The sequence below is a fragment of the Thamnophis elegans genome, chromosome 2 (genome assembly GCF_009769535.1).
Source record: "Thamnophis elegans isolate rThaEle1 chromosome 2, rThaEle1.pri, whole genome shotgun sequence".
Classification (NCBI taxonomy): domain Eukaryota; kingdom Metazoa; phylum Chordata; class Lepidosauria; order Squamata; family Colubridae; genus Thamnophis; species Thamnophis elegans.
This window is the reverse complement of record NC_045542.1, coordinates 46,384,118-46,396,650: the sequence shown is the minus strand read 5'-3', so window position 1 is coordinate 46,396,650 and position 12,533 is coordinate 46,384,118. Positions and strand designations below refer to the sequence as shown.

General features: G+C 38.6%; 1 protein-coding gene across 2 annotated transcripts in view; it reads left to right on the top strand.

Moving 5' to 3' along the window:
• Positions 1–12,533, top strand: part of RPTOR (regulatory associated protein of MTOR complex 1) — a 438,354-nt gene that overhangs the window by 147,738 nt on the left and 278,083 nt on the right. For both annotated transcript variants that reach the window (XM_032209983.1, XM_032209982.1), the window contains exon 4: positions 6,492–6,650. In XM_032209983.1, the coding sequence (XP_032065874.1) occupies positions 6,492–6,650 (159 nt within the window). The remainder of the gene's footprint in view (positions 1–6,491; positions 6,651–12,533) is intronic.

Sequence of the window (12,533 nt, the reverse complement as noted above, 5' to 3'; positions counted from 1 at the left end):
AGTGATACCATCAATTTTAATGGTGGTCTTCAAGGCTTGAGAAAAAAGCATTTCTTCTTCCATCTCTGTTTAGGTACATATTTAGAGATAATTAATTTTCCCTTATTGATCAACTCATGACATTTAAAAGAAAAAACATGTTAATTTGTTATTTTCTAAAGCTTGAAGTTTGATGTCCTCAGTTGGCACTTGATTGTAGAACCTAACAGGAAGGCATGGCCCAATTTAGTAGTATTTTTGCCAACACCAAGGGAGGGGACTTGTCTGAATAGACCCTTTTCCAGAAACAGGAAAATTCCTGGGCAAGGTGAGGCCACACCTTGGGTGGTCTTTTCACTTCAGTGTGTTGAATCATGTGGCCTCCATGGTGCGAATCACATCTCTGAAGCAAATCTTAAGTTCTTATGTTTTCAAATGTTTAGCATAAAACTTATATTACTTTAATAATTATTTAACCACATAATTCAATCACAACACTAATTGAACAATAGCTGAATGATTTACAAACAATAGTTGTAGGCTTAGTGTTTGGAAATGTCCGTTAATTCTCAATAAATCAAAGGCGTTCTGTAGCATTAGGATTGTCGGGCCATATCTAAATGATGGAATGAGTTTTAATGGAAAGTATTACTACTCAGCGCTTTCTGGCATATGATATTTATGGGAGGCTGCTCATATGGCAGAAACTCATCCTGCACAGAGTAGATGCTGTACATTCTCCCCCCCCCCAAAAAAAGGTCCTCTCTTGCTATTTTCAAATCTGGATTTTACAAGATAGATAATTCAGCACAGAGAAATGAGACTCATGGAGAAGTTAGTTGATAAAAATATTTGACCTGTTCTTTAATGCTTGTCTTATGGTGGTTGGTTCTGTGGTTGAACTTTGGAATGAGAAACCTGCTTGACAATTCTTGTTGAGCTGTGCAGTTTTCCTCAATTAATACGTTGTGTGAATCCATTAAGTCCTGTCAATATTCCCCTGAGGTCACTGTAAGGGGGCATGGGATAAGAGTAGGTACCGTAATCCTCAACTTATAGTTGAAAAATGTAATTTGCGTCTGGTTCTCGCATTTAGGATTGTTGCAGTCACATGTTCAAAATTTAGGCACTTGGCAGTTGCAGCATCCTGGAGTCATATGATCACAATTTGTCTCCCTCCTAAGCAACTTTTGACAAGCAGACTGCACAGGGGAAGCTGGATTTGCTTAATGGCCAAAGCAAAAAAGGTAAAATCAGGGGCAACTCAATTAATGACCGCATCACTTTAATCTCCATTGTGGCTGTAAGTTGAGGACTATCTGTGATCTCATAGAAGATTCTAACTAGATATAAATTATCTGAGCCCCTTTTTTAGCTGCTTAGCAATAGCAATAGCAGTTAGACTTCTGCTTCATAGGGCTTTCAGCCCTCTCTAAGCAGTTTACAGAGTCAGCATATTGCCCCCACAGTTTGGGTCCTCATTTTACCCACCTCGGAAGGATGGAAGGCTGAGTCAACCTTGAGCCAGTGAGATTTGAACCGCCGAACTGCAGCTAGCAGTCAGCTGAAGTGGCCTGCAGTACTGCACTCTAACCACTGCGCCACCTCAGCTCTGCTTAGTTTTTCCTTTACGGCTAGAGAAAAATTGCATCACTTCTTCCATTATTTCAGTGTGCCTATATCGTATAACCAATTTTAATGGGAGAAATAGGTCTCACTGGTTGTGATTTACATGCAAAAGGATCAAAGTGCCCTATGGCACAAGAAAACATTCATTCGAAAGGAAATGAATCTCCATGCCATAAAAATGGGGTTTATTTGCTTATGTGAAATGTTACATCCTTATTTATTGACAGAGCAATATTTGTGCTGTCATTAAAATGGCACAACAGCTGCAAAGATTAATTTTGAGAACTTGTTTTTATAGAATAACATCTGGGGACAAACCGGCATGAATTCCAAGAAACAAACTGACTTCTTCATATTGTTTTCTTCCCCATGTGGAGGCGGGGGGAATCTAAATGATTAAAAACCACTTTCTCTCTTTTCTGTAGAGGAGGATGTATGTAACCTCAGTAGGAACTTCATGTAATGTATTTCAGATAAGATGAAAGATTTCCCTTCTTTCTACCTGTTCCCACCCTGTCTCATTTGGGCTATTTCCCCTTCTTATTGTAGTCTCTCTACTACCACCAAGCCATCTAATTATTACCAGCTACCCCATTCCTGCACTTTTCTCTTTTTCCTTTCATCATCAGTTAGCACCTCTTGGTGCTACCTTGTCCACTTCATTTCTGAAGGTTTCTCTGTGCCATGTGGTTGGAATGCTCTTGTTCAGTGATAACATTGAAAGATGAAGTTTTCCAATGATAAAATTTCAGAGGTTCAGTGACGCCCCCAGATGCTGTGTTTCTATCTCAAGATATTTCTGTATTGTAATTTGTTCCCCAGAATAGTAGTGAATAGCGCTTTCTTAAAGCCTTATGCTGTCAAAATAGTTCCATAAGCATCTTAGTCATCAAGATGGTGGTTTGTTAGAAAAGTAGAACACGGGGAGAAAAAGGCATAGCTTTTGTTATGTGCACTAACTTAAATCTTCAGTGTAGAGGACCCTCAACAGAATTGAGAGACTCTACAAAATTTTATAGATGGTGATGAGGTGAGTAATCTGTGGTTTAAACAGATAAATTTTTAGGTGAAGTGCAGACGCAAAATTCTGATGTTGGAGAATTATCTTTTTCAGGTTCTTGCCCTAGTAGTTATGTCTCATCCTCTATAAATGCATGTATGCAAGCACAACAGAGGAATGGAGGGAGGGGGAGAAAGGGAGGAAGAGGGAGTGGAGAGGGAGAGAGAGAGGGAGGGAAGAAAGTATAATTTGGCAAGATTTTTTTCCCTAAAGTTTCTTCATTTGTTTCCTGTTTTTCCAGTTAAAGGAATATTATAGTGCTGTCAAAACCCAAATTGCTGGCTATGCCTTTCAAGGGCAAAATAAATACACATTTGCTTTGTGTATCAGAACGTTGCTTATTAGAAGGAAGTGATAATCAACATAATAGGTATTTTTCTGATTATTTAAGCATGGATATCAAACTCACAGCATCATGCTGCCATCACATGACCTATTGCAATGTTTCCCCCTTTGTGCAGCTGAAGTGCGCGTGGCCTGCACATCCAGCCTGTGGGCCACCAGTTTGACACCCCTGATTTAGAGACTCTTTGTTCCCCCCCTTTTTTTGATTTTGCAATTGTATGTTTAGAATTCTATGAAAGTGTTAGGTTTTCTCTGTAGAGCTCTGGCAGCTGTGGGATTCCTTTTTTTTAAGATATCCATTCACTTTCACTAATTGTGAACTCACTTTGATGTGTACGTTGGGCATATGGTAGAAATTCAAGTGAGGAAATTGCCCATAAATACCCTTCTCCCAGCTGAAAAACTGCTTGCCACTCGAGGGCTTTAGTGATCATGTCTTAGAAAGATGCCAAAGGGAGAATGCGATTTAGGACATAAATTTTGGAAATCGGCGTCTTCATAATGAAATTGTAAGATACAAGGCAATGCTTGCATTAATGCAGTCCTCTATGAGTGGCATTACTGAGTGGCAAACTGCAGTGTCTTTCTTGCAGCCGCCTGACTTTTGTTCATGAACACAGATGAAAGAGGTGAAATATTGTGCCTGTAATGCTAAGGATCATCTCTGTATTAGGTTTCTGTTTATTCCTTTAAAAATGCAAGAACCTGAACAGTAAAATGGGTAGCGAAAGATTGTTGGGCCATTTCGGAGATAACAAAATGTATTTCATTTTGGTAGCCTGTAAAATAAGGGATATTGTGTAACTTGAGATTGTATAACTTCATTTAAGTGCAGGACTTACTTCGTGCTGCTATTGCTTGTGGTGGTCTGTTTCCTGCTCATTCTCTTTGGCCAGACTTTCCAATGCAGGAATGAATAGGAATTGATTTTCAATCTTCATTCAAATTTTACTAAAAGAGTTGAAGCTGATACAAAACCAAACATGACCCAGAGTAGATGAATTACTTTTCTTCATTGGAAGAAAAAACTTCCAAGAGACTTAAATATGAAGGCCAATTGCAATATTATAATCTTCAATTGGTAGTATTTTTATTAGTAAAAATATTTCAGTTTAGGCAGCCAGGTCATTTTTTTGTCTTCTCATGATATTTCTCTAGAGAAGTAAAGTATCACACAGGAATTGGTCTGATTTCAGCTGTGCCTTACAGGAAAATAAAATTATTATATAGGTAGTTCTCAGCTTACAACCACAACTGGGATAGATATTTCCATTGCTAAGCAATGCGGTTGTAAAGAGAGAAATCATGTGACCACATTGCTTAGCAACTATAATCCCAACACGCCCCATTGTTGTCGTAACTCCAGATGTCAGGTTCATTAAATGGAAGGAGTTCCAGATAAGGAGTGTGGGAGGGGTGTAAGGAATCATTAGGGGGGCAGTATAGACTGCACTCAGGTTTGGGGTGTGTGTGTTGTAGTGTGGCATAAGTGCAGAGAGTCTAGAGAAAGAATATGTTGTGGCTCAGGCCTCTTGGGGTGCTGCAGTTCTGGGGCTGCAAAAAGCCTCTGAGCCACATTGGAGTACAAAGGTTCAGATGCCTCTGGAAACCGTAGTTGCCCCAGCCTAGGCCAGCAGTATAGCTGAGGCGGCTGAAGTTTCCAGAGGCAGTTGTACCTTTGTATCCGCTTCTTGGGAAGCTTCAGCCACACTGTGTTCCACAGGCCCTGTTATGCTCACTTTGTCACTTTCCTCCTGCTGATGAGGCACACTTGGCCTGACTCTACTTTGTGTGAGGTGGAGCTGCTGGCCAAACCTTCTTCCAGAGGCCACTCACACTATTGTCCAAATAATGTGGCATGTTCTCGTGATACTTCAGAAAGCCTCCAGAAAGCTTTTGAGGTGTTCCCCAGGTCTTGCAAGAATGGGTGTGATATTTGGGGTACGATAGGCATCAGAAATCAGGAGACGGTGAGTTCTAGTGCCACCTTCGACATGAAAGGTGGTTTGGCTACTTTAGCAGTAGCGATAGCACTTAGACTTATATACCGCTTCACAAGGCTTTACCACCCTCTCTAAGTGGTTTACAGAGTCAGCCTATTGCCCCCAACAATTGGCTCTTCATTTTACCCACCTCGGAAGGATGGGAGGCTGAGTCAACCTTTGAGCCTGGTGAGATTTAAACTGCCAAATTGCAGGCAGCCGGCAGGCAGCAGAAGTACCCTGCAGTAGTGCACTCTAACCACTGAACCACTGCAGCTCATACTTTAGGCCAGTCACTCCCTCTCATCCCACAACATTAGGCTTGGGCAACAAGCTGGTTGATCAATTTTGGTTGCAATCAATGGTTCAGTACTTGATTAATCAGGAAAAAATGTGGACCATGTACTTGTGGGAAAAACACCAGAAAGAAAAAAAAAGTACTTCCCAAAATCTTTTAAAAAAATCTTTATCTTTACCTTTGTAATTGCTTTAACTGTTATAATTCTTTTGGCACTTCATATTTTGAAGAGAATTGTTTGTATATTGATGGATATTTTGAAGTTATTTTATTGGATTGAGTGGTTTAATAATAAAAATGAGACCATGGGAAAGAGCCGAGGTGGTGCAGTGGTTAGGGTGCAGTACTGCAGGCCACTTCAGCTGACTGTTATCTGCAGTTCGGCTGTTCAAATCTCACCGGCTCAAGGTTAACTCAGCCTTCCATCCTTCCGAGGTGGGTGAAATGAGGACCCAGACTGTGGGGGCGATATGCTGACTCTGTAAACCGCTTAGAGAGGTCTGAAAGCCCTATGAAGCGGTATATAAGTCTAACTGCTATTGCTAAATGGTCATAATGATGTACCAAGAATGCATAGTCATCTATTGATCTTATCCTTGGTAGAGTTTTTTCTTAAATATTAAAAAAGGAATGGAGAAATGTAAAGACATGCAAATTTAGTAGAAAGTAGGAGGTAACATGTAGTATGTAATGAGGGATGCATGTTTGTAGACAGAAGCAAAAATGAATTTTCTTATATGGAAGTGAATAAAGCTCGATATGTTAGAAGAAACAGAAAAGTAAATAGAAGGTAACGTGCATGGAATATTTAAGAAATGCCTGGAGAATAAATCAAGTAAATGGCTAAGGAATGTTCATAGAATAGGGAGAATGAATGATAATCAAATTGCAGAACAAATATATATAGGAAAAGTAAGTATGGATTTAGTTAGATACTTCTTTCTTTTTCCCTGACTTAATTTTTTTCAACATATTGCTTCTTATTGTTTTTTTCTGCATTTGATTTACTGTTGCTAATCTTAAAAGAAAATAGCATGATTGGTATATACATATGTATGTTTTAGATAAATAAATGCATGGTTCCTTTTGGTACATCCCAAAATATTTCAGATGATTTTCAATGATTGTGCATTTCCATTTGCAAAAGCAAAATTCATTCATTCTTTTTTCCCCCTTTTTTTTCTTTTTTTGCAACTAGGCCCGGTACAAACAAAGTCTAGATCCTACAGTTGATGAAGTTAAGAAACTATGTACTTCATTGCGTCGAAATGCCAAAGAAGAAAGAGTCCTTTTCCATTATAATGGACATGGTGTCCCCAGGCCAACAGTGAATGGAGAAATTTGGGTCTTTAATAAGGTATATGAATTGCAAATTGAGCTAAATTGCAGTCTCTCTTGTACATTTATATTTCCTGGGAATCCAATATAGTATAAAACAATAAAAAGCAAAATGTTAATGTTTGATTATCTAGCTGTTTGTTCATTCTTTTTGTGTACCTTGAAGCAAAATTATGATTATGTCATAAAAGCAAATGGAATATTTTTTTTAAAGTGGACATTGTACCATCTGCATTACAAAGCATGTTTTTATTACCTATTTGCTAACTAGCTTGTCAGTATTGGTCAGGTCTGGTGAAGTTTATTTTAGCTATTATTAGGATTATTTTAAAGATTTGAATTCAAGGATATGATGGATAACTGTTTTGCAATATCTTTGCTTCTCTGTATGCCTTCTTCCAAAGAAAGATGGCAAAATACCCAAGGCAGGGGAAAAAATCACCCTAGCCCTAAGAGCATTTTGACTATAAGGAATAAGCATAAACCAGCAGTGTCCCACCTCAGTTGGTTCGACTTAGCTAAAAACATCTGTCTAAAAAGTTGATAAAAACTGCAGCTGCCTGTTCTGACTGACTCATGCCAGATAGTGCTTAAATTAAAAAAAAAAACCTTCACTATCTGCCAGCTACTTTAAAGTGAGCACACTCTGAATTGTTGGTGTTAGCTTCTCAAGTTCTAAATAGCTTAAGACATTTCTCCCTGGGGACTGTCTGACTGTTAAGATCTCGACAAGAATTCCTTTGGAAGAAGCCTCCATTTTCTTGAGAACTGTCTTTCTGATATGAAAGCTGCAGGGTAGTGGAACACGTTCACTTGGGAGTTGTCTTTGTCTCCTTTTAGCCAAAGATTTAACAACCTGTCAATATGCGTCTCCTTTGCCAGGTTCTAAATGTTAAACTATTTTTTTCTGCCTCTTTCAGTATTTATGTTATGTTGTTAACTTTTTGTTCTTTCTAATTTTATTAATTGACTTGAGTATTGTTACAATAGACAGATAGTTAAAATACTCTCCACTCATGTTTATTTAGAGTAATGGTAATTTGAGTGTCCATTGTGTTGTGGGGGAGGGCGGGCAGCACAAAGTACAATTTATTTTAGCATCTATTGTTTATTTCTGGCAATAAAACCACTATGTTTTGATGCTGGTTGAAAACCCCTGCCTTTATTTGACTAGGTCCAAAACCAGAAATCCTTCTTATTTCTTGACTGTTCTGTCATGTTCCTCACTTACCAAGTAACAGATATTTGTCTGCTTTTCTGACATTAATGCAGGAATACCTATTGCAGACATACAGTAACTCTTAATGAGATGCCTGATCCACAGGGAAACCCCATCCACAGGGAAAACAAATGATTAGTGAGGCTTTTTCATTAAGTTTTTCATCCCCATCCCACTTCAGTTTGCTGAGGAAATGCCAGCAAGTATTTTCACATCATTGACAAAATAGGGGAATTTATTGGATGAGTAAATTCTGTCTAGGGAAATATTCTAGAGAGATAGATTATAGGAAAAGTCATTTATACCCAAATGGTTAGCTAAAATATCTTCAAGTCTGAACTTCTCATAAGTACGTCAGTCTACAGACTCTTGGTGGTGCAAAAATAATAACAAAATGTATAAGTGAAGGGCTATTCAGGCAGAAGATGACCAACACCATTGTACATGCTGGCATTTGCCACTTTCACAATTAGACATTAATAATCAATTTGATCCAGGAGACTAATATCCCCCCCCCCCAATTATTCAAAGAAACCAGGAGAGACAAGGATCCGAGTCAGAGGTAGACAAGGTCATCTTAAAAAGCAAACTACCCATTTCCTCAGAGGTAACAAGCCAAAAGGAAAGCCAAGTGCCTTGACAAGATGATGTCCTTGTCACTGCACAATGCCCTGCTCAAGTGGAGTCCAGATCCAAGTGAATTTGAGTGACTTTACCAGCAAAATGTCAAGCAGCATAATCACAGGGTATCTCCTACCAAAAGGGTGTAGGCTAGCAGGAAAAGAAGTGCTGGAAAACAACCAGTTGAATATCCCAAAGGTGCTTTTTTTTCAGGAGACAACTGGACTTTCTTGTTTTTTCTTTTGAAGAAGTTTCACTTCTCATCCAAGAAGCTTCTTCAGGTCTGACAGGATAGTGGGGAAAGAAAAAACAAGAAAGTCCAGTTCCCTCCTGAAAAAAAGCACCTTTGGGACAACCATGACCTGGATGACTGAGAATATCTACAGATTTCCAACCAGTTGAATATTTTGCCTACATTATTGGCCATGGAGTAGACCTGAGGCCACACAGCCATGTTCAGACAAATTAAGTTTTCATTTTTCTCCATCTGCATTTGAAGCATCACTTCTGCCAGTTCATCTCCTGAAAGCCCTTGGAAACCCAACAAGCTACCTACGATGTCTGGTAGAAAGAAGCCATTCAGGACAATTTTGTCAAGGGCCCAAGATACTACTTCATGCTATTGGTAGACAAGGCCATCAGCCAAACCATCCATAAGATTATTGTGTTTTTTAAATATTTTTTAATTTTTTTTTAATTTAAAACAAATATAACATCCTTCTTTATATGCTATAGAAAGTGTATCAGTTGCTTACAAAAAGACTTTCATGCATCTCTTCCATAGTCAACAAACATAATTCATATTAACTTAAGTGTTTTAACTCAAATATTTATACATGTCACCATCATCATATCTCCATTTTCATTTGACTATAATTGTTTAAGCATCCTTCATCATAAAATATACCAAAATTTAATACATAACCACATACTGGCCTTTCAATTACTATTTCTAAAATCCTCCATTAACACTAAATCCTTATGTCCTATTCTAGCTAAACATCCATAATATTTAATAACAAAGTTTTCTAATCCTCTGTTTAAAGTTTACATCCAGTTTCCTTATGTTATACCCATACCTAAATATACATTGTTATTCTTATCCCTCCTTTATTTTTGACTATATCCTGTATCATAACATTTTCCCCCTAATAATCAAAACTTTAATTGTATCTAACAGTTCTTTTTCTTTTTTTATTATTATTAACCTTTATGTATAATCCAAAGGGATTACTAATCTTTCTTACATGGGTACCATTCAATATTCATATCCAATTATACTCATCATAACACTACACATTGTATACATTAGTAACATTATCAGTTATTTATTTAAGCTATATCTATTGTCAGTAAATTTCAATAAGTTTAACTAGTTTTAAATTATATTCTTCCATCTATCAACCTGTATCTTTCCAATAGCAAAACAGTCTCATATCTTCTGCCATTTGTGGTGCCAGTCCTCTAATCATCTTCTTGGTCAGCTTTGTATAGACTTCTCTTAGCAACTCCTTGCTTATAAGATCTCTCATATAATCCTGATGCCCTCTTTCTGGTTCCTTATTCAGTTTATCTTGTGTTATCTCGTGTTATCAATGCTTTTGCTAATAGAATTTCTCTCTTTAAACCCATAGATTCTTTAGTTTCTTCTTCTTCTGTATCTTGCCCTCTGGAATAGATTTCCTCTCCATTTAATTCCTCTTTCAGTATTCCATTCTTTCTATTTTCAGAGACAAACCAATTGCCATAAATATCAGCAGGTTTAATCTCTTTATATTTATTTTCCACTTTGATTTTTTGAGTTTCAACCACCCCATTTTGCATTTGAAAAACATCCTCAATTTCTTCATCATATTTTATTGTTATATGCTCTAAATATTCCAGCTTTTTCTCTATTCTTTCATATGTATTTGATAATTTCCTGAAAGTATCTTTTGCAAACTTGAGACTTCTATTTTCTTTTGAAATTGTGCCATTCTAACAAACACAGCTGCTCTAGCTTGGAAGGTTAATAAAATTAAAGCATAGATTCACAAAGAACGTTGTTTTCACTTTTCTCTGATTAGAAATATACTTCAAAGGGACATCTGTTTGCTTCCCTTCTTATCACTCTCTGTAGCCAAGCAGTGAAACCTTCTATTGCCAAGTCAAAACAATCCGTGGAGAAAAAAAAGTGTTCCATTTTCAATACACAAACTCCAATCAACAAATCCTCCCAGCCGCCGAGCAGCGGTAATACTGTTGAAAATCTAATTTCTTTTTGTATCTTTTTTGTTTTTGAAGTTAGAAAAAAGAGTCCAATCTTTAAATGAATTAGAAAAATACCCACAGCAATGAAAGAGGAAAACTTTAGTCCATAGGTTACAGAGAACAATAAAAGAAAAAATAGAAGAAAACTTAATCCATCCATTTCAAAAGTCTTGCATAAATTCCATCCATGAAGATAGCATTTAAAAAGTAAGATAACCACTGTCCAAAACCATTCCAAATTTAATTCCGCCGCTTGATTCTTCTATTCTCCAATTTAGATTAATTTTAAGTTTTTATAGGCAGTCTCTTTTTAAAACAGTTAAAGTTCTTCACCAGCTGGAAACACTTTCTTTTTCCGCATCCTTCCGTTTTCGAGCCGCCCCAACTTCATCAGCCTTGGCTGGATTTTTTGTCGTCAGCTTGAAGAACTTCTCTTGCTTCTTTCAGAATTTTGCGATATTCTGAGGTCAGCAAGACGTATTCTTCCTGTTCACCATCTTTTCGGGACAGTTTAGGTCCAATTGGACCACCCAGTGGCAAAAGTGTTGGCTGCGGTCTCAGAGCATCGAGACCGCACATCCATATCGTTGCAATGTTGGCTCCTCCCCCAACAATGTTTATTATTATTGTGTTTTTGTTGTTGTTTAATGACCCTGCAATACCTTGCGGTGGCTCAGTAGCTAAGATATTGAGCTTGTTGATCAGCTTGTTGTTGGCCGTTCAGTGGTTTGAATCCCTAGTGCTATGCAATGGAGTGAGTTCCCATTACTTGTTCCAGCTTCTGCCAACCTAGCAGTTTAAAAGCATGTAAAAATCAAGTAGAAAAACAGGAACCACCTTTGGTGGGAAGGTAACAGCATTCTGTGCATCTTTGGCATTTAGTCATGCCAGCCACATGTCCACAGAGGCGTCTTCGGACAGCACTGGCTCTTCGGCTTTGAAACAGAGATGAGCACCGCTCCCTAGAGTCGGGAATGACTAGCACATATGTGTGAGGGGAACCTTTACCTTTAATCCCTTGCATCGGGGGGGGGGAGTTGGGGCACCTGAATAGAGCTGAATGTTTACTGACCGGATGCCCTTCCTATTGCCAATGCAGAGTTTGCAGCTGATATTTACTCATTGTGCCCAGAGAGAGAAATATCTGCCCCTACCTAGGATCAAACTCACAACCTCCTGATTGTGAGGCGAGACTCCATCTCTAGGCTACTCAACGACTCAAACTGTCAGCAAGATCTTTGGAGAAAATCCACATGGTTCTTGGGCCATACTGATATATAAATATTTATTTAAAAAATACAAATTTCTGTTTTGAGCCCCAGACACAGGCTTACTGTTAGCCACGCTTTATTCACAGCAATTACAATCCTGTTGGCTGAAAGCCCACACATGACTCACAGGCAAGATGTTGGCAGTAACCCAGGCTCCCACAGGCAAGAGATACAATACAAACAAGAGCTTCTCCAGATTGTTATGAACGGTTGTGTCCTGCAAAAGGACTCCTCACAAAGTCTCTTCTTACATACTCTCTTGGGAGGGGCAAGCCACAACCACCTGGGCTTGATTATCTCTAATGAGTCTGTCTCCGTAACTGCTGCCTTCATTTCTCTGCTCTTCGTTGCCTGGCATCAGGGACAAACTCCCTTTGATCTTCCCCACTGCTCCATGCCTCAGGCACCTCCTGGTGGCCAACCAGCCTCTCTGGTCCCTGCTCTGAGTCTGAACCCTGCTCAGGGTCCTCCACATGTTCCATAGCAGACTCATAGGATTCCTCGCCATCGGAGTCCATCGGCAGCTCCAACAGCTCCTGCT